Source organism: Nomascus leucogenys, chromosome 6, assembly GCF_006542625.1.
Source record: "Nomascus leucogenys isolate Asia chromosome 6, Asia_NLE_v1, whole genome shotgun sequence".
NCBI lineage: Eukaryota > Metazoa > Chordata > Mammalia > Primates > Hylobatidae > Nomascus > Nomascus leucogenys.
In genome coordinates, this window is record NC_044386.1 from 76,233,952 (window position 1) to 76,255,296 (window position 21,345).

At 45.2% G+C, this 21,345-nt stretch overlaps 1 protein-coding gene across 2 annotated transcripts in view; it reads right to left on the minus strand.

Annotated features, from left to right (window-relative positions):
* The window catches only part of OCA2 (OCA2 melanosomal transmembrane protein), a 333,437-nt gene that overhangs the window by 225,894 nt on the left and 86,198 nt on the right, over positions 1–21,345 (minus strand). Inside the window, exons 10-12 of one of the 2 annotated variants that reach the window (XM_030813815.1) lie at positions 4,622–4,693; positions 3,653–3,718; positions 342–398 (exon numbers count right to left, since the gene is read on the minus strand). In XM_030813815.1, coding sequence (XP_030669675.1) covers positions 342–398; positions 3,653–3,718; positions 4,622–4,693 — 195 coding nt within the window. The remainder of the gene's footprint in view (positions 1–341; positions 399–3,652; positions 3,719–4,621; positions 4,694–21,345) is intronic. The other variant, XM_030813816.1, reaches the window with a different exon arrangement.

Sequence of the window (21,345 nt, forward strand, 5' to 3'; positions counted from 1 at the left end):
ATCAGAAGCTAATGGCTTGAAATATTGGGATACTCTAATATGTAAAACAATTTTTGATGTGTAGCTCTCACCAGACAATTTAAATAATACACAAACATTCAACCTGAGTACCCTTTTCCTTGACCTCCTCCTTCATTTATTTACTGAGCAGCTGAAAGTGCCGCTCAGAGCCATACAACTTAACACAGCAAGCATACCCTGCCCTGCAGAAGCAACCTTTAAAAGAAGGATGGAATTTTTCAATGTTTGTTTTAAATGTTTGTTTCCTAAATATATAATGTCAGAAAAATACATATATAAATTAATCAGGATAGAATTATTAAATGCAACATCACACCTACCTTTACAGCACAATAATCGAAAAATCCCGTTTCTGAAAATATGGCTACTAAGATCATCTACACGGAAAAGAGAAGAAGAAGACAAGGATAATCTTTTAGCAGGACACCATATTAAAACGACATCAGCATGATCCCTTACACATTTGAGCTCTGGCCTCTGAAAGCCACCAAATCACCAAGCTCCTCACTCTGAGATGCAGCAAGACCGTCGCTTCCTGGAATAGTATACTCACTCACTCCTCGAATGGAGCCTCTTGCTAGCAGTTTTGTGCCTATATGTGTGCCCAGGGAGTTGTCCTCAAGGCACATTACCATCCCATCCGATCCCCACACACACACACAAAAAAAACCATCAGGTGCTATTTTCACCCTCTGTTTTATAGACTAGAAAATGGGATCAGAGGCCGGGTGCGGTGGCTCACGCCTGTAATCCCAGCACTTTGGGAGGCCGAGGCGGGTGGATCACAAGGTCAGGAGATCGAGACCATGGTGAAACCCCGTTGCTACTAAAAATACAAAAAAAATTAGCTGGGCACGGTGGCGGGCGCCTGTAGTCCCAGCTACTCGGGAGGCTGAGGCAGGAGAATGGCGTGAACCCGGGAGGCGGAGCTTGCAGTGAGCCTAGATCGCGCCACTACACTCCAGCCTGGGCAACAGCGAGACTCCGTCTCAAAAAAAAAAAAAGAAAATGGGATCAGAGTGCTAGGTGGCTTGCTCACAGCCACAAAGCTAGAAGCAGGGCAGGGGCCGGCACGTGGCCTTCTGCATCTACGTGTCCACACCAGCAACACTTAAACATTCTACATGCTAAAACTGGGTTCGATTTTGTTTTCTAAAATAATTAAACTGATTTTTGTCACCAATTTGGGGGCAGTTGTATTGAAACGATTGCTCCCTGGGTTCCAGGTGAACCCAGAATGCCTATCGCCTGTTTCTTTCCAGTGAGGATGATGAGTTGGTGAAAATAGCCATCCTGGATCCTAATAAAAAGTCATGTCCCAGTTGTTCCGAATTTTATCAACCAGACATTTCAACTAGTGAATGTTCTGGAAGTTCCTCTGCTTCACCTCTTAGATGGCAGTCAGCATGTGTTGAACTTGGAATGAGAAGATGAAAGTTCAGATCCTGATTCTGCCACTTAAAAATAGTCCAAACTTGAGGCCAGGCACAGTGGCTCACGCCTGTAATACCAGCACTTTGGGAGGCCGAGGCAGGTGGATCATGAGGTCAGGAGATCGAGACCATCCTGGCTAACACAGTGAAACCCCATCTCTACTAAAAAAAAAAAATACAAAAAATTAGCTGGGCGTGGTGGTGGGTGCCTGTAGTCCCAGCTACTAAGGGAGGCTGAGGCAGGAGAATGGTGTGAACCCAGGAGGCGGAGCTTGCAGTTAGCAGAGATCGCACCACTGCACTCCAGCCTGGGCGACAGAGCGAGACTCCGTCTCAAAAAAAAAAAAAAATAGTCCAAACTTGAACAAAAATATGAATTAACCTTTCTGTCCTTCAGTTTTCTCACCATACCTCTGAAAGTTCTATACTTTGTCAGGTTGTGAAAATGCAATATAATTATTCAAATTACAATACTTGGTAAACAGGAGTCCCAATAGACACTATTGTCTCTCAAATAAACTAGAGAAAACAAAAATGTCCCCAGTCAATTTAGACCCAGTGTAAATATCCACTGTGTCCAGAGTGACCATCAAAGTTCATCTTCACCCAAAAGGCCACTGAGAGCTGACGGTGGAGCGTGGGGCTTTGCACACCAATGGAGCTTCACGTGAACACACATAAGGAGACAGGCGTGTACAGACCTGTGTGGTGTTTTACACATTTGCTGACAGAACCACCCAGGGAGATTAGAACTCAGGGATGGGGGTAAATGGCCCCATGGGTGGTTGGCTGCCAGGAAATGGGGGAGAAAAGGCAGGGACCTGGTTGTAACGACCCTGTACCCTGCAGTTCCAGAATCGCAGAACCTGCCAGTGCTTGCTGAACTGAATTTCACCGAGAAAAACATGCTGAAGCCATTTTTATAGGCTGAACTGTGTCCCCCAAAATTCATATGCTCACGTCCTAGCCCCTAGTACCTGGAAACGTGACTGTATTTTGAGTGAGAGCGTTGAAGGAGGTAATTAAGTTAAAATGAGGTTGTTAGGGTGAGCCCTCATTCAGTGTGACTGATGTCCTTATAGGATGAGGGTCTCAGGACTCAGAAACACACGGGGAAGACAAAGTGAAAACGCAGGGAGAAGGTGCCATCTACAAGCCCAGGAGGGAGGCTCAGGAGAAACCATGCCTGCCCACACCGTGATCTCGGACTTCCAGCCTCCAGAGCTGTGAGAAAATACATTTATATTATTTAAGCCACACAGTCTGTGGTACTTTGTTACATAGTCCTAGCAAATATAGCATTCCTTTTTTAAAAAAGGCATATCTCAGGGATGTCTGGTACACTTCCTCTCTTCTATCCAGATGCCCAAACCCTGTATACGTCTCAGGCCCGACACAAGTATTAGTTACTCTGTGAAGCCAGGGTTAGAGCACTGGCCTGCCTCCCTGCGTGCCGCCCACAGAGGATGGCGGCACGGTTTCCATCAGGTCACATAGCTGGGCCCTCCCTTATGTCAGCCAGCCTTGGGAGGGATGAAATGTTGGCAAGGAAAATGAGGATCTATAGTGCCCAGCTGTACACAGAGCAAGTCTAGCCCAGAGAGGAAGAGCCCTCCTGCAGACCACTGGACCGTTTGGGGTCTGCTCAGGAACACGTGGGCCGCCCCTACTGCCCAGGCTCCACTGGTTCTAGTTAAGCTGGGTTAGGACTCATGTCCCACACTGGCCCGCTTGGGCACTTCGAGATCCTGCAGGTGGACTTGGTGGCATTCCTCACAGCACAGAGTGGCCACTGGGCACTATGATCAATTAGCAAACACCAAATTAATACTTAGGAGTGACACCTTCCTTTATTCACATAATGAAAGGTACTCTCCCACTGAAACTCCTACATGGTTTATTTGGGATAGTCCGTTTTTTTATTTTAACGGCAATAACTCAAAAGAATTGCTAGCTTTTCTAAATGGCAATATTATTTCATTGTCAGACATGCTTTGGGCTGGAATTCTCCCGCTCACGAACCATAGCCCCATTCCATTCCTCCTCAGGAGAGATTCATGAGACCTGCACTAACACTTCTCAGTCAAGCCCTAGGCACTGTGTCTTTAACATAATGAAGGATCCTCAGCTGCGGAGGCCAGAGAAGGCCCAGTTACCGCAGGCGTGTAGCCCAGTCCCACGGGGAGGGCTGTAATTACCATGCCAAACAGCAGGGCCAGCGTCTCAAAATCAATCCACTCCACCACATGGGTCAGGCTGGGTCTCTGCAATCAAAGCACAAATTTGCCAATTAATCCGTGCGCCGCCATCCCAGTGATGAGCCTAATGAAGCGCTGCCCCCTGCTGCACCCACTCAGTGGGCGGGCCAGGGTTGGAAATCTCACCATCCACTTGCCTTTGAAGTTGGATTATATCGCTGCTGAAAAACAGTCTTGACCCATCTAAAATGTCAAATCTATGCATTTAGTAATAAAATTTTTTCTAGCCCCTGCCTCTGGCAGCTCCCACATAGCGGGACTGGCCCCTGGTTACATTCTTAGTGGAGTCTGTACGTGCTCTCTGCAGTGCCATGCCTGAGGCCAGAGGACGGGAACTGGCATGGCCATCTGTCCCACTCTCAGCTGGGTTCCAGTACTGCCTCTCAAACAACTCTGGGCCTCCATCCCCAGTGGCCACTGGTCTCTGTTGTTTCCCTACATTTGTTTCCCAAGTCCCTGCCAGAGAGGCCCTGCTCAGACCCAAACAGGACACCCTCATCCCCAGACACGCCTCTTCAGGGGCCTCCTGATCTCTGCAGGACAGACCCTGGCCCAACTGACTCCCACCTTTCTGCACCAGCTAGGATGGTCCCCTCTAGTTCCAACACCCAGATCCAGCCCCACCACAACCCAGCTCCACAGCCCTAGGCAAACATGCCCATGAGGAGCCTTTCCTCAGCCACGATGAGGAATCACACCACTGGGATGTGAGTGTGTCACAAAACCGAATGAAAAATACTCTTCAATGCTGTAGCTTGTTAGTTCATACCTCTAGCATGGTTCTTGGGCAAAAACATGGACGTGGCATACAAAATAGTGAAAAAACCAGCGAAAGCCTGAATCCTGGAACATCTTTGAGCTGACATTCCACTGAGTGGTGAGCCAGGGATTGGGACTGTGACAACTTACGTCGCCAATCACAGCCAGTGCTGCCAGTGCTGCAAGGGAACCCAGCATGGCCGCCAGAGTTCTGTGCACAATCTGGAAAGAAGCACAGGAAATTACTGCGTTCCAGTCCGCAAGGGAGTTAGCACACACGAAAGCCTGTGTGGACGTGAGGGGGTCGACATCTGCCACTGTGTACCACATCTATTCAAATGATAAGTCATGGGTCTTGATGTTTCAGGCCTGGACACCCCACAGACACATACAGCTACCACCAACCTGCCATCTAAGGGAAGCGGCTTGCATTTCCTAAATAATTAGATGACCCTGATAAAGCAGCGGAAGGCCAGATGGAGTATGTTCTATAAGAAAGGCCACAGCAAACTGTCATTAATTATTTGCCATATGCTCCCTTGGCAACTGGCCCATTTGTTCAGCAACATAAATCAATTCCTCTCAATTACTAGGCTGCTGTTAAACCAAAAGTACACAGTCCAACACTTCATCTAATTGAGATTTCTGTGTTATCACAAAAGCATCTTTTCTATTTGATTATAATTCAAATGGAAGTGGAATTTCTAAGACAAAATATGAGAAAAGGCCAAGATGTGGAGAATTGGAGCCATCATACATTGCTAGTGGGAATGTAAAAAGGGCTAGCCACTGTGGAAAGCAGTTTGGCAGTTTCTTACGAAGTTAAACATAAATTTACCATATGACCCAGCAATTCTACTAGGAATCCACCCAACAGAAATGAAAACACATGTCCACACAAAGCACTGATGCTCATAACAACATTATACAAAGGAGGCGAAAACTGGAAACATTCCAAATGTCCATCCATAGTGAAGGGATAAAGAAAATGCGGCACAGCTCGTGCACGGATGAATGCTTAGAAGTGATGCTGGGGAAAGAAGCTAGACACAGAAGATGGGGTCGGTCCATCTATATGAACTTTCCAGAAAAAGTAAATTTAGAAAAACAGAAAGATCAGGGCTGCCCAAGGCTGGGGAAAGCAACAAGGGTTGACTGGAAACAGGTCCCAGAAATCCTTATGGGGTGATGAAATGTTCTAGAACTTGTGATGGTGGCAAAACTCTAAATCTGGAAAAATAATTTAATCATACATTTCCAAGGGGTGAAATTAATGGTATTTAAATTAAACCTCGATAAATTTGTTAAAAAAAAAAAAAAAGAATGTGGCAAGAACAAGCGGAAAATTAAACGCTAGCACACATTATTCATTTCTTAATCCTCTAAAGGGACTTTCACTCCATTTTTTCATGGCTTCCATCTCACAGAACCTGACTCCCTTTACCAGTAATTACCTGAAATGCAAATTCTGACTAAAATTATTTCATTTATAATGTGTACTACTAGATTCAAAGTTCATTTTCAGGAAATGTGATACTAGGTGTTGGCTTTTCACAGTTTTGGTTTTTAAGAGTTGTTTGTTTTGAATGTAAATACCTAAAATCCAATAAGTTGCTACGAAACTCTAATAATTCCTTCTCTTCATTCTCTGCTTTTTAGTCTTAGTTTAGGACCCTTTTTTTTTTTTTTTTTTTTTTTTTTTTTTTTTTTTTCAGATGGAGTCTCACTCTGTCACCGAGGCTGGAGTGCAGTGGCACCATCTCGGCTCACTGCAACCTCCGTCTCCTGGGTTCAAGCAATTCTCCTGCCTCGACCTCCCAAGTAGCTGCAATTACAGGCACCCACCACCATACCCAGCTAGTTTTTATATTTTTAGTAGAGATGGGTTTCACCATGTTGGCCAGGCTGGTCTCCAACTCCTGACCTCAGGTGATTCACCCACCTCGGCATCCCAAAGTGCTGGGATTACACACGTGAGCCACCGTGCCCAGCCAGTTTAGGACACATTTTAAGGATACTTCCTTATCTGATGCTGAGGGTGGCCCCAGGAAGCAGGCAGGGTAGGCATTCATCCCCAACTTGACAGCCATGGTGCCGAGAGTGGAGGTTCACCCGACGGACATGGTGAGCAGGCGCCAGAGCCAGGCTGCCCTCTCTGCCCTACACAGAGCAAGGCGAAGACACTTCCCACTTTGGTATGTCTCTTTTTTGGCATTTAATTAAGTCTTCATGAGTAGAACAGGATGTGACAGTATGCAAACACAGCCCATGGATGACAGGAGGAAGTCACTGCAGGGACAGAGCAGATAGAGATGAAGCCTGCTCCAAGCCAGCCCTACGACCTCACTCTATGACATGTTCCTTTCTTCTGGCTTAACCTTTGGGCTAACTTTGTCTGGAGGGAAAAGAGACTTCAGTAAAGGAGCAAAGAGCCGGCCTGGCATGGTGGCTCACACCTGTAATTGCAGCGCTTTGGGAGGCCAAGACAGGCGGATCGCTTGAGGCCAGGTGTTCAAGACCAGCCTGGCCAACATCACGAGACCTTGTCTCTACTAAAAATCAGAAAAAAAGTAGCCAGGCATGGTGGCACACACCTATAGTCCCAGTGACTCGGGAGGCTGAGGTGAGAGAATTGCTTGAGCCCTGGAGGCAGAGGTTGCAACAAGCTGAGATTGCACCACTGCACTCCAGCCTGGGCAACAGAGCAAGACTCCGTCTCAAACAAAAAACAAAAAAGAGTGAAGAGCCATGACTGCTGGCCACTGGTCAGCAGGATTGGATAGCAGCAAAAATAACTAATTTTTATTGAGCACCTACTGTGCACCTGGCCCTGGATTAAGTGCTCTACACACACCATCTGCACCTTTCACAGCGACTGCATGAGGTAGAACTATGATAATCCACTTTGCAAAGGAGGTAACAGTCTCAGCTGAGTAATTGTCCCTGTGTCAGAAAACAAAGGACACGCACACCCAGGATGCAGACCAGCATTTTCTTACTCCAGAGCACCACCTCTCTCCTCGTGGGGCCTTGTTTGCTCATCTGTAAAATCAGAAAACTGCACTACATACCTCAAGGAGCCCTCAGCTATGGAGGAGGTCCATGGACATCATGAAATCAGGAGTCCTAGCAGATCAACACACAAATGAGCAAATGACAAGGCAGACAGCCACGGCCCTCTCAGGAAAGGTGGGCTCATCGTGGTCTCACGGACACCCCTAGCACCTTCGCGAAGTTCGCTCCGCCCGCTGCCACTGTCAACACCTTTCTCCCCTCCCTCGTCGCACACACCGGCTTGCAAGTGATCCACACATGAGCATCTCTGTGGCCTACAATGAGTGCTTAGGACATGTGGATGCAACTATCCTCACTCAGAAACCCACCCTCTTCCACCAGCTAAGGGGCCCCACACACCACGTGGGAGGAGAAACCGTCACTTGCCATTTAAAAAATGGAAAATGCTGATGATCAGCCTCTAGGATGTGGAATAAAACTTTTCAAACTACATGGTTCTAGAAAAAGATGAGTTCATTACTTCACATGTAATGATGGACATTACTAAATTTCTATGCTTAAGAAAGAATTTTCAGCTATCAGGAATAAAAAAATTTCTGGTAAATGGACCTAAAGAGTAAAAATAATAAAAATTCTTAAAAGATGCCTTAAAGCAGGGGTCCCCAACCCTCCTAACCCCGCCAAGGACTAGTACCAGGGCCGCACAGTGGGAGGTGAGCTGGGCAAGTGAGCATGACCGCCTGGGCTCTGCCTCCTGTCAGATCAGCGGCAGCATCAGATCCTCATAGCAGCGTGAACCTTATTGTGAACTGCGCATGTGAGGGATCTAGGTGGCACACTCCTTATGAGAATCTAACTAATGCCCAATGATCTGAGGTGGAACAGTTTCATCCCAAAATGATGTCCCACCCCATGGTCCATGGAAAAATTGTCTTCCATGAAACTGGTCCCTGGTGCCAAAAAGGTTGGGGACCACTGCCTTAAAGGACTGTATAAAGGTTCTCTTCCTGCCCATGCTCTGGGAAATACAGCACACTTATTCCTACACCCAAATTTCTTTGGCAAGAGTCCAACTGTGAGCTCCTGTGAGCGTGGTGTGCCTCTCTTGGTTTCTTCAGTGCTCTGCAGGGTAAGCAATACATTCTGAGCAAATGAGAAGCAGAAAATGCATGAACAGAGCCTGCAAAACAGAAGGCCAGCATCGCTTCCTGGGAGAAGAAAGGAAAGAGTTTGGGGGCAGCCCCCAAGGAAATTATCTAGGGCATCTCTGATCTTCGCACATCTGCCCCTCCATAGTCACAAAGGTTTACAGCTAGTCATCAAGTAAATTCCAGATAGGTGGGATACCGAGCAGATGGAAAGACAAGACTTCTTTTGATTACCATTTGCATGGAAATGGTAACCAAAAGACAGCAGGGATATCTAAAGTTATATCAGACAAAATAGACTAAGTCAAAAACTGTCTCTAGAGACAAAAAAGGTCATTACCCACCCTCTTCCACTGATAAAAGGGTCAATTCAACAGGGACCTATCACAGTTATAAATAAGTACACACCCAACACCAGAGCATCTAAATATACACAGTAGTATTAACAGAGCTAAAGGGAGAAATTGACAGCAATACAATGTAATAGGGGAATTCAATGTCCCATTTAAGACAATGGATAGAACATCCAGACAGGAAACAGCAGACTTGAACAGCACTGTACACCAAGTAGACCTAACAGACATAGACCAAACTTTCCACCCAACAGCAGAAAAAGACATTCTTCTCTAGCATACACAAAAAATTCTTCAGGATATATCACATATTAGGTCACAAACAAGTCTTAACAAATTTTATTTCTTTTAAAAAAAATTTTGTCTTAGAGACAGAGTCTTGCTCTGTCACCCAGGCTGGAGTGCAGTAGTGCAATCTTGGCTCACTGCAGCCTCTGCCTCCCAGGTTCAAGCAATTCTCCTGCCTCAGCCTCCCAAGTAGCTGGGACTACAGGCAAGTGCCACCACGCCTGACTAGTTTTTGTATTTTCAGTAGAGACAGGGTTTCACTGTGTTGGCCAGGATGGTCTTGAACGCCTGACCTCATGATCTACCCACCTCAGCCTCCCAAAGTGCTGGGACTACAGGTGTGAACCACCACACCCAGCCACAACACACTCTTGAACAACCAATGTGTCATAAAAGAAATAAAATGGAAATCAGAAAGTATCTTGAGACAGACAAAAATGGAAACACAACATACCAAAATTTATGGGACACAGCAAAAGCAGTTTTAAGAGGGAAGTTTACAGTGACAAATCATTAGCCTGACTGGATGACACTACAGTGTATACATGAATTGAAAACCACATTGTACACCATACATATATATAATTTTTATTTGTTAATTAAAAATAAAATAAAACTTTAAAAAAGAAGAAAGAGCTCAAATAAACAACCTAACTTTCTACCTCAAGGAAATAGAAGAGCCAGCTAAACCCAAAGTTGACAGAAGGAAAAAAATATTGGCAGAAAGAAATGAAACAGAGACTAGAAAGACAATTGAAGAGATCAACAAAACTAAGAGTTGGTTTTGAAAAGATAAACAAAATTGATGGAACTTTATCTAGACCTACCAAGAAAAAAGAGAGAGGACTCACATAAATAAAATTATAAATGAAAAATAAGACATTACAACTGATATCATAAGAGGCTACTGTGAACAATTACATGCCTACGAATTGATAGCCTAGAAGAAACTGGTAAATTCCTAGAAACATACAACCTACCAAGACTGAATCAAGAAAAAAATAGAAAATCTGAACAGACCAATAAGAAGTAAGAAGATTGAAGCACTGATCAAAAACCTTCCAACAAAGAAAGTCTCAGGACAAATGGCTTCACAAGTAAATTCTACCAAACATTTAAAGAATGCCAATCCTGGAACTTTTGTAAAACTTCAAACTTTTGCAAAAAAAATGAAGAGAAGAGAACACTTCCAAACTTGTTTTATAAAGCCGGTGTTACCCTTCATACAAAAGCCAGATAAGGACACTACAAAAAAAAAAGAAGAAAGAAAGAAAAGAAAAGAGGAAAGAAAAGAAAAGAAGAGAAAAGAGAAAGAAAGAGGAAAGAAAGAAAGAAAAGAAAGAAAGGAAGAAAGAGAAAGAAAGAAAGAAAGAAAGAAAGAAAGGAAGGAAGGAAGAAAGAGAAAGAAAGAAAGAAAGAAAGAAAGAAAGAAAGAAAGAAAGAAAGAAAGAAAGAAAGAAAGGGAAAGAAAGAAAAAGAAAGAAAGAGAGAAAGAAAGAAAGAAAATTAATTTCAGGCCAATATCCCTAATGAACATAGATGCAAAAATGCTCAACAAAATACTAGCAAACTGAATTCAGCAGCACATCAAAAGGATCATATACTATGATTAAGTAGGAATTATTCCTGAATCCAAGGACAAGTTCAACACACATAAATTAATAAATGTGATACATTGCCTTAACAGAATGAAGGATAAAAATCATAGGATCATCTCAATGAATGCAGAAAAGGCATTTGAGAAAATTCAACATCCTTTCATAATTAAAAGCTCTCAACAAATAAGGTATAGAATAAATGTACCACAACATAATAAAGACCGTATATAACAAGTCCACAGCTAACATTATACTCCATAGTGAAAAGCTCAAAGCTTTTCTTCTAAGATCAGGAAAAAGACAAGGATGCTCACTCTCACCACTTCTATTCAACGTAGTACCAGAAGTACTAGATAGAGCAATTAGACAATGAAAAAACATTAAAAATGTCCAAATTGGAAAGGATAAAGTTAAACTCTATTTGTTTACAGATGTGATCTTATATATAGAAAACACTAAAGACTCTACCAAAACTCTGCTAACACTAATAAACAAATTCAGTAAATTTGTAGGATACAAAATCAGAACACATACCAAAAAAATCAGTTTTACTTCAATATGCTAACAATGTACTATCCAAAAAAGAAGGAAAATAATCCCATCTGTAATAGCATCAAAAAGAATAAAATAGGAATAAACTTAACCAAAGAGGTTTAAAGATCTGTACACTCAGGACAGTAAGACATGAATGAAGAAATCAAAGAAGATACAAATAAATGGAAAGATATCCCATGTTCATGGTTTGGAAAAATTAATATTGCTAAAATGTCCATAACTACTCAAAGCAATCTACAGATTCAATGTAATCCCTATCAAAATTCCAACAGCATTTTTCATAGAAATAGAAAAAAAAATTCTAATTTATATGGAACCACAGAAGACCCTACATAGCCAAGTCAACACTGAGTAAGAAGGAAAAAGCTGGAGGCATGACACTTCCTGATGTCAAACTATATTACACATCTATAGCAATCAAAACAGTATGAAAAAACAGATATATAAACCAACAGAACAGAAGAATCAAGAGCCCAGAAATAAACCCATGCATGTTACAGTCAACTAATATTTGATAAGAATGCCAAGAATACACAGTGGGGAAAGGATAGTCTCTTCAATAAATGGTGTTGGGAAGCTGGATAACCACATACAAAAGAATGAAAGTGGCCCCTATCCTACACCATATACAGAAATCGACTTGAAATTGATTAAAGACTTACATGTAAGACTTGAAACTGTAAAACTTCTGGAAGAAAACACAGGAGAAAAGCTCCTTGATGCTGGTCTTGACAATGATTTTTTTGGATATAACACCAAAAGCCCAGGTAACAAAAGCAAAAAATAAACAAGTGGAACCATATCAAATTAAAAAGCTTCTGCACAGCAAAGGAAACAAACAACAAAATGAAAAGACAACCTACAGACTCAGAAAATATTTGCAAACCATATACCTGATAAGGGGTTAATATCGAACATATGTAAGGAACTCATACAACTCAAGAGCAAAAAAAATAAATAAATAACCTGACCAAAAAAATGGGCAAAGGATCTGAATAGACATTTTCCCAAAGAAGACATACAAATGGCCCCCGGGTGTATGAAAAGGTGCTTAGCATCATTAATCATCAGAGAAATGCATGTCAAAAACACAATGAGATATGGCCTCACACCTGTTAGAATGGCTGTTATCAAAAAGACAAGAGATAACAAGTGTTGGGGAGGATGTGAAGAAAAGGGAACCCTAGTATGCTGTGGGGGTGCAAATTAGTACAGCCACATGGAAAGCAATATAGAACTTTCTCAAAACTTAAAAATAGACCTACCGTATGACTGAACAAATCCCACTTCTGGGTCTATATCCAAAGGATATGGAATCAGAATCTCAAGGTGATATCTGTGCGGCCATGTTCACTGCAACCATACACACACACACACACACACCCACACACACACACACAAATGGAATATTATTCACCCTTAAAAAGGAAGGAAATCCTGCCAATTTGGAACAACATGGATGAACCTGAATGCTAAGTGAAATAAGCGAGACAGAAGGACAAATATTGCATGATCTCACTTATATGAGGCTGAAGGGAGCTCTGGGGTCAGGGGTGGAAGGAGAAGAGGGTGTGGGAGATGAGGAGCTGACCGCCAGAGCTGGGCACTGGGGCAATGTGGTCAGGGAGGGGTTTGGATTTAATTCTACATTTCTCATTTAAAACATAACCAACTACTTGCCAAAAAACACATATTTTTCTTTCCTTGTGTGTCTGTGAAAGAGGAGAAAAATAAAGAACAAAGAGGAAGGGTGAAGGAAACTTGGAAGTTGCAGAGAAACTTCCAAACCACTTGGACACATCAGGAAGGAATAGATGAAGGTACCCAAGCCACAGGACAGCTGCCTGAACTCACAGCACTGCCCCCAGGGAGCTGCAGCCCCAGGATGTGGTGCTGGAGGACAGCATGCACCTCAGCGATGCCCTGAGGCCACGCACAGCCCTGACAAATGCCCAGCCGGGCACAGCTGCAGAGGAGCCACAGAGGCACCTGGTTCTCTGCAGCATCAGCTCCGCCGACAGATTCCAGCCAGGCGACCTGGAGCCTGGAGAGGCCGAGAGCTGCTGGGCCCACGGCACTCTGCACCATAAGTACAACAGAGTGGGCTGTGTGCACCAAGATGTTCAGGTAGGTCACTGACACGGCAAACATTGGCTAACAGAAATTGGTTCAGATGTGGGGCACTCCAGAAGCAAAATGCTAAAATATATGGCAAGACTTTCAAGGTTGGGCAGGAGGCACCAAAAAAGCTGATACAAGAGGCCAAAAAATGGCAACTAGGCTTGTACAGTAGCAAAACATGAAGTAGGGGTGTCCCCTGGGATACCAAGGAAGTCAGAAAATATACGTAACCAACTTGGATCTTTGGAACATAGAGGCTTGAGCTGAGGCTGGAACAGGGGAAGCTAAGAGGTGTGTGTCAGATGCTGGACCATGGAGCTGCAGGGTGTGGTCCGACCCCATGGGGCCTCCCTGCAGGGCCTGCTCTGCCTGCTTCCTTTCTCTGCAGGGTGGAGGTGGGCTGTGGTGAGTCCCCTACCTCACTGTGGTCTGTAGGGTGCATGAGGGCAGAGAATTCCCACTCAGAGGCTGTGGCTGCTGGTCCTCATCCCATCACCGGCTCCTGCACTGGGGGCAGGAGCCCTTAACGGGATGAAAGCTTTTGGGGAGGAGATTGTGTACCTGGTGTGAGGAGTAAACCTGTGGCTGCTGAGCAGTCCAGGAGAGCCACGTTCCTGTGTTCCCAATCATCTTCTGCTGGCCTATCCTCAGCGGGCTGATGGGGAGGGCTCCAGGCCACGCGGGAGCCTCACAGGGCTGCATCTGTCCCTGCCGCCAAGGCCTGCTTTCCTCTGCTCTTACATGGATGTGATGAGTTCCTGGCCCCTTGTTCTTGTTGATATTTTGTCATTATTGTGTGTTATCTGATGTGTTCCCTTTGCAAGGCCCCTTGGACACCGTGTGACCCAAGGAGAAGGTATACACTCCAAATTCAAATACCTTCTGAATTCAGTTATTGCCCACAAATACTGAGCTGATTTTCTAGCCTGGCTTATGTTATGCAGAACAATAGATCCCAGAGCTCGAACGCACCACAGCAAATCAGTGGAGCAGTCCTCGAGCATCCGAATCCTCCTGGCTGTGATTTCACTTCTGAAGTGATGACGCCCAGCTGTGGGCTGTGGGCTGTGGGCTGTGGGCTGTGGGCCTGCGGGTGCAGGTCAGCCACGCACAGACTGTGCTTCTTCCCCCATGTGATCCTGCCTGGCCTGCAGGGAGAGCTGAATTTTCAGTACTCAGTTCATAAGGTACAAATTCCTATTGTATATGGAAAAGCGTTCTGCTTAGAAGCTATAGAAGCTTAGCTCCACAGTAAAACAGCCTGTGAGCTGCCAACTCCGCCAGCTTCAGAGAGTCACAGCAGCCAGCCACACTTCCCCAGCTTAGAGACTCGAGATGTTCCAAAAGCTGCTTTCACCTGACTGTATCCCTAAATACACAAAATTGAACAGGCGCTGTCCTTACCCCTGGTTCAGACGAGAGACGGCTCCGGAAGCTGGTGGTCCCCACCCAGGACGCCAGTCCATGCCCCACACGCGCTGCCGCGTTCGTCTCCCAGAAGAAGCCAGGAGATGTTACTCTGTTTTGTGGGTGAAGGGAGTAAAATGTGGAGAAACCACAGCCTAGAGTCTGGAAGCCTTCATTCTGGCTGCTGCACGCTGGCTGCGGGGAGCGACGGGAAAGCAGGGTCCTCGGTGGTGCAGCGCGTGAGCCGTGCGCAGGGAAGTGTGCCCCCCGAACGCTGAGCCCGAGGTGTGCCAATGACACGGCCCTCGGGGGTTCTTAGAAACGGGATCTCAAGAGTTGGCGGATGTCTGGAGACCGCCCTCGACGTCCACGAGGGTGGCGGTCCCACCCCCAGCCCAGCCTGCTTGCGTCCTCGATCTGGGTGCTCCGAAGGCCCAGGGCCACCCCACGAACCCGCCTGCGCCACCGCCTCCCTCCACTGCGTCACTCTCCAGCCTACGCCCCGAGCGGGGAAAGGTGACCTGAGAGTGACGCGAAACCGAGGGTCTCAGCCTGTCCCTCCCCGGCTCTGCTGGTGTTCACGTAGGGCGCTGCGCGCCCACTCGGAGACACCGTCCAGCCGCTGCCACCCAGGCCCTGGGCCCCACGGGTCTGCAAGACACCCGGCTTTTCCTTCCTGTGGGTCTCTCTTCGCGTCATTGATCCTTCCATTTACCAAAGTAGCCCACGGAAGAACATCAGTCCATCGTCTCCTGTTTTCAACATGGAAAAGCAGCCTAAGACATAGAAAGACCTGTGCACACTAGACAGCAGAAGCTGCGGGCCCTGGGGTAGGAGCATCCCCTGCGGCTCAGCCCCCTGCTGGGCGCCCTGCGGCGGCTGTCCCCGTAGTGTGCTGCATTGTCCCCCGGGGCACTCTTGCCTGCCACCCAGCTCCTGAGAGCACGGGCTCTGGAAACCACCTCTCCAACCAGAGTGTGAGCAACAGGCCTAGGCCCTGACTTTGAAGCTGGGCTGCACGAGAGCCTGCGGGGGCACCAGCAGAACACCCGGACTGTCGGGCACACACCCACACACAGACACACACAGTCACACGCCCTCACCTCACATACACGGTCTCACACCCACCCTCCCTCACATGCCCACACACTAACACAGTCTCACACTCACACACTAACTGGTACATATAGACACAACCATGCAGTCACACACTGTGACACCCAGACACATGGTCTGACACACACCCTCACATGCCCACACACTAACAGTCTCACACACTGACTCACACACTAACTTGCACACACACAGAGACACAACAGAGAGTCACACTCTCACATGCAGTCACACACACGGTCTCACACACAGATACCCTCTCTGTGACTCACACACAGCCTCACATGCACTTAAACAGTAATACACACACTCATGTACTAACACACACACAGTCACACACGCACGTGCACCCCAACGTCCTTCCACTTGATCCCACGCTCTCACAGCAGCCCGATCTTTTGATAACAGACAGGGCCATGAGGGATCATCAGACTGTGGGGGAGGAAGCCCCTCCACCCCTTGAGTCCCAGATTTCTTCCTGTATATAAAAGAAAATCACGCCTCACAAAGTGGCTGTGACAGAAACCGTGTGCCAGCCTTGCCTCGCACTGCCGCTGCGAGCTGGACCGTGGTGTCAGGGCATCCAGGAGGGAGGCAGGCTCGGGAGGCTCATCTCACACTGCCTGCAGCGCAGCTCAGCTCAGCTCAGCTCAGTTCAGCCCGCCAGTCCTCAGCAACCCCACTTCCCCTCCTCAGAAGAAGGCTGATTCCATGGAAAGGGCTGTGATTCCACAGAAAGGGCTGGGGGGTGTCTTGAACCTAGGTTCAATCCTTTACCGCCTCCCAAGCCCCTGTCTCCCCAAGCCCACATCTCCCTAAGCTCACGTCTCCATTGGCAAAACAGGAGCACAACACCTCCTTCAGAGACCTTCTGTATGAGTTTCCCGGGCTGCTGTCACCAAACCCACGCTCCTCCGGTCCTGCAGGTAAGAGATCCAGCAGATGCGCTACACCCTACATCGAGGCCTCACAGGAACGCATTCCTTCTGCAGGCTCTAGGGGAGAACCCATCCCTCACCTTCCCCTAACACCCAATTCCCACAAACAGGACCCCTCTTTTCCAGCTTCGAAGCCATCAACGGTGAATCAAGCCCTCGCATCACACTTCTGTGACCCTTTATTCCATAGTCACATCTCCCTCTGACCACAGCTGGGAGGGCTCTCCATTTGTAAAGACCCACTGAGCTCACCCAGACAGTCTCTACATCACAAGGTCATTTGCATAATCACTCTGCAAAGCCCCTTTTGCCATGTGAGGTCCCATATGCAAACAGTCTGGGGGTTAGGATGTGGACATCTTGGGGGAAGTGGTCATTAATCAGCCTACTGCACCATTTCAGAATCAACATAGATGATGAAAACATAGCGCCAGACCCATGGTAGGAGCATGACAGACATCTGTTCACCTTGCACAGCCTTCTGGGCATTAGCTACAGATAATTCCCATCTCCTTGAGAAGCACCACACCCTAGTGAGAAATGTGGACTCCAAAGGCAGCCACTGGCCAGCTAGGGAACTTTGGGCAAGTGGTCTGACTTCTCTGTGCTTGATGTCCTCAACTATAAAATGGAGGTGGTGATAAAGTCTGCCTCATGGGGTTGTGGGGTTGTCCATTAACACACAGAGAATTCCCAGAACAGGGCTGGTCCCTCCGCACACATTAGCTCCTGTGGTTATCACCATCATCATTTTCTTTGAAGTCGGAGCCCTCAAGACTCACTGTGGCCCTCCTTCCTGCACTGGCTTCCTTTCGCCCCCCTACCCCCCCACCTCTCATTGGATCTGGCTTCGAATAACAGCATGCTCCAGAGCTCACTGCATGTGCAGGAACAGCCAAGGGCATGCGAAAGAGAGCCATCCAGGAGACGAGGTTGGAAAGGGTCCACCTCCTTCAAGCAGTCTGCAAAATATTTGCCATTTTTCTAAGGAATTATGTGGCTACTCACTTTGAGAAGAAATGCTGGATTCTGAGCTTGCCAGAAAAAAACGTGAGTAGCATGGCCCAGTGGCCAGAAGACCTATGTCCCATCCCAACTCCTTCAATTGCAAAAGTGTCTTTGCAATTCAGTTTATGTGTTAAGCAGAGGGAGTGTATTACATAATCCACCAGTTTTCCTGCAGTTCTGAAGGAGTCCTTTTCAAGAAAGAAAAGGAGAAGTATCTCTGGAACAAGGTAATGGAGCAAGTTTGCCAGTGCTACAGGATGCAATATGTTCCATGAATCAGCAGTAAGAAGAGGCTTGCAGACAAAAAGAAATGAATGAGGGGGCAGAGCCATTGGCTACAGATTTAAATTGCAGCCCTGCAGAGCATCATAAGAACAGAAATTAGGAAAACCTAACTTGGGGGTTTGCAGTGTTATGGTACGTGCATTGAGTTTTGAAATGCAGCTCTTCTCTCTCCAGATATGCTTCCCATTTCTGTAAATTAAAATGGAGGCTCCCTGGAAGATGGAAGGTGTTCTCTATTCATCTCTCTTGAATTTAATTTCACAGTTAATTTTTAAACCAAACACTACACGAACTCCTAAATTAAATATGGAAGGACCCAGAGCAATGAAACACGATGTTACACAAAGGCTGCATCATTTTGCTACAATTACATAAAGTGGGTGAAGGGAAAGAAAGGGCCCGCTTGTTTCCAGCAGAAAGGAGCCATGGTGGCAATCCTTCTTAAAACATAATACCAGGGGTTGGATGAAAGACACATGGAGAAAATGCATTGTCTCATTTCTGTTGTGAAATATTGTTTATTAAGACTGTGTCAGAACTATTTTAATATAATTTTATACAGTATAAAGGCATAGAAGCCTTAGCTCTGATAATGGAATTTTTAGAATGCTGCATTGGGAAATCTCCTAGAGCCCTATTATAGATGCAAAGTGCAAGAGTTAGGAGGATTGCTCCAACTGTGTTCTTTGGGACTTTCAACAAGAACTACTTTACAAGATGGGCCGGGTGTGGTGGCTCACGCCTGTAATCCCAGCACTTTGGGAGACCGAGGTAGGCAGATCACTTGAGGCCAGGAGTTCGCGACCAGCCTGGCCAACATGGCAAAAGTCTGTCTCTACTAAAAACACAAAAAGTAGCCAGGCATGATGGTGTGTGCCTGTGGTCTCAGCTACTTGGGAGGCTGAGGCATGGGAATCACTTGAACCCACAAGGCGGAGGTTGCAGTGAGCTGAGATTGTGCCACTGCACTCCAGCCTGGGCAACAGAGGGAGATTCTGTCACACACACACACACACACACACAAAGTCAACAAATTGAAAGGATTAAATATAGTGTAAGTTCTCTAACTAGAAGTGAATCAAACTGTAATTTAGTAATAGAAAGACAACAGGAAAATCTATAATATCTAGAATTTAAACAACACACATCTAAATAATCATTGGGTCAAAGTGGAAGTCTCAGGGAAATGTAAGAATTAGAGAGAACTAACTGAAACTGAAAACACAACGGGTCAAAATCTGTAAGATGCAGCTACAACAGTGCTGACAGGGAAAATTATAGTAATAAACACTCACATTAGAAAAGAAGGATTTATTCCAGATATGCAAGTCTAGTCCAATATTCTAAAATAAATCAATGTAATCCACCATATCAAACAGCTAATAAAAAAACCGTATGAGCACATCAATTGACACAGAAAAGATGCTGACAAAACTCAACACCCAATTAATGGTTTTTAAAAAAAAAAAGAGAAAGAGAGAAGAAAAGAAAAAACACAACAAAAAACCCCTCTTAGTACATTAGGAAAAGAAAAGAATTTCCTCAGTCTCATAAAGAGCATCTACAAAAAACTAATAATATCATACTTCATGGTGAAAGACTGAATGCTTTCCCTTTAGGATTGAGAACAATGCCAGTCTTACCATTCCCATTCTAGCCATTGCAATAAGGCAAGAAAAGGAAATTAAAGACATACAGATTGGAAAAGAAGAAATAAAACTGTCCTCATTGCAAATGACATGATTGTCTACATAGGAAATCTCAATAATTTTATTTTTTTAAAACTCTGAGAATAGGTAAATTCAATAAAATAACAAGGTACAAGATTAACACACAGAAAAATGCATTTATATGTCCTGACAATAGATAGGTGGAAATCAAAATAAAAACTCAGTACCATTTACAACTGCTCCAAAGAAAAGGAAACACTTAGGTATAAATTTAAGAAAAGATGTACAAGATCAGTATCATGAAAATTATTTTACAAATCAAGACCAAAATAAATACTATGTTTAGGGACTAGAAGGCCATTCTAAAATGTGGATGTCAAAGCACCACATGAAAAAGCAACTGAAGTCCTGGAAAATAGAAATGTAACTTTATTCCAATAAAGCTGGAGGAAGAAGAGGGGAAAATGTCTATGGAAAAAAAAAATGGCCACAGAATAGCCAGAACAATTTTGGGAAAAAAAACAGTAAATGTGAGGAATCACTCTTGCCAGTGTCCAAACTTACACCTGCAGTAATCAAGATAGTGTGGTACTGGTGGAGGAACAGACACATTACCAATGGGACAGAATAGAGAACCCAGAGATATACCCCACAAATATGTCCAATTAATTTTTAACCAAGGAGCAAATGCAATTCAACTGAGGAGGGATAGTCGTCAATAAATGATGCTGACCCAACTGGACAGCCATAGGTTTAAAAATGAACCTTCACTTAAAACTCTCACACAAATACAAAAAATAACTCAAGGCCTGGCACAGTCACTCATACCTGTAATCTCAGCACTTTAAGAAGCCAAAGCAGGAGAATCTCTTGAGGCCAGGAATTCAAGACCAGCCTGGGCAACATAGCAAGACCCTGATTCTACAAAAAAAATTTTAAAACTTAGCCAAGTATGGTATTGCATGCCTGTAGTCTCAGCTACTCGGGAGACCGAGACAGAAGGATCACTTGAGCTGCAGTGAGCTGTGATCATGCTACTGCACTCCAGCCAGGGTGACAGACTGAAACCTTGTCTCAAAGAAAAAAATAATAATAATAAAACTAACTCAAAATAGATCCTGGTCTTAAAAGTAAAACTGAAAAAAAAATAAGAAAACCAATCTTTGGACTCTGGAATTATTGCAACTAAGCAATAAGTTCTTAGACTTGACACCCAAACCACAATCCATAACAGAAAATAATTGGCCCAGCACAGTGGCTCATGCCTGTAATCCCAGCACTTTGGGAGGCTGAAGTAGGTGGATCACTTGAGGTCAGGAGTTCAAGACCAGCCTGGCCAACATGGTAAAACCCTGTCTCTACAAAAAATACAAAA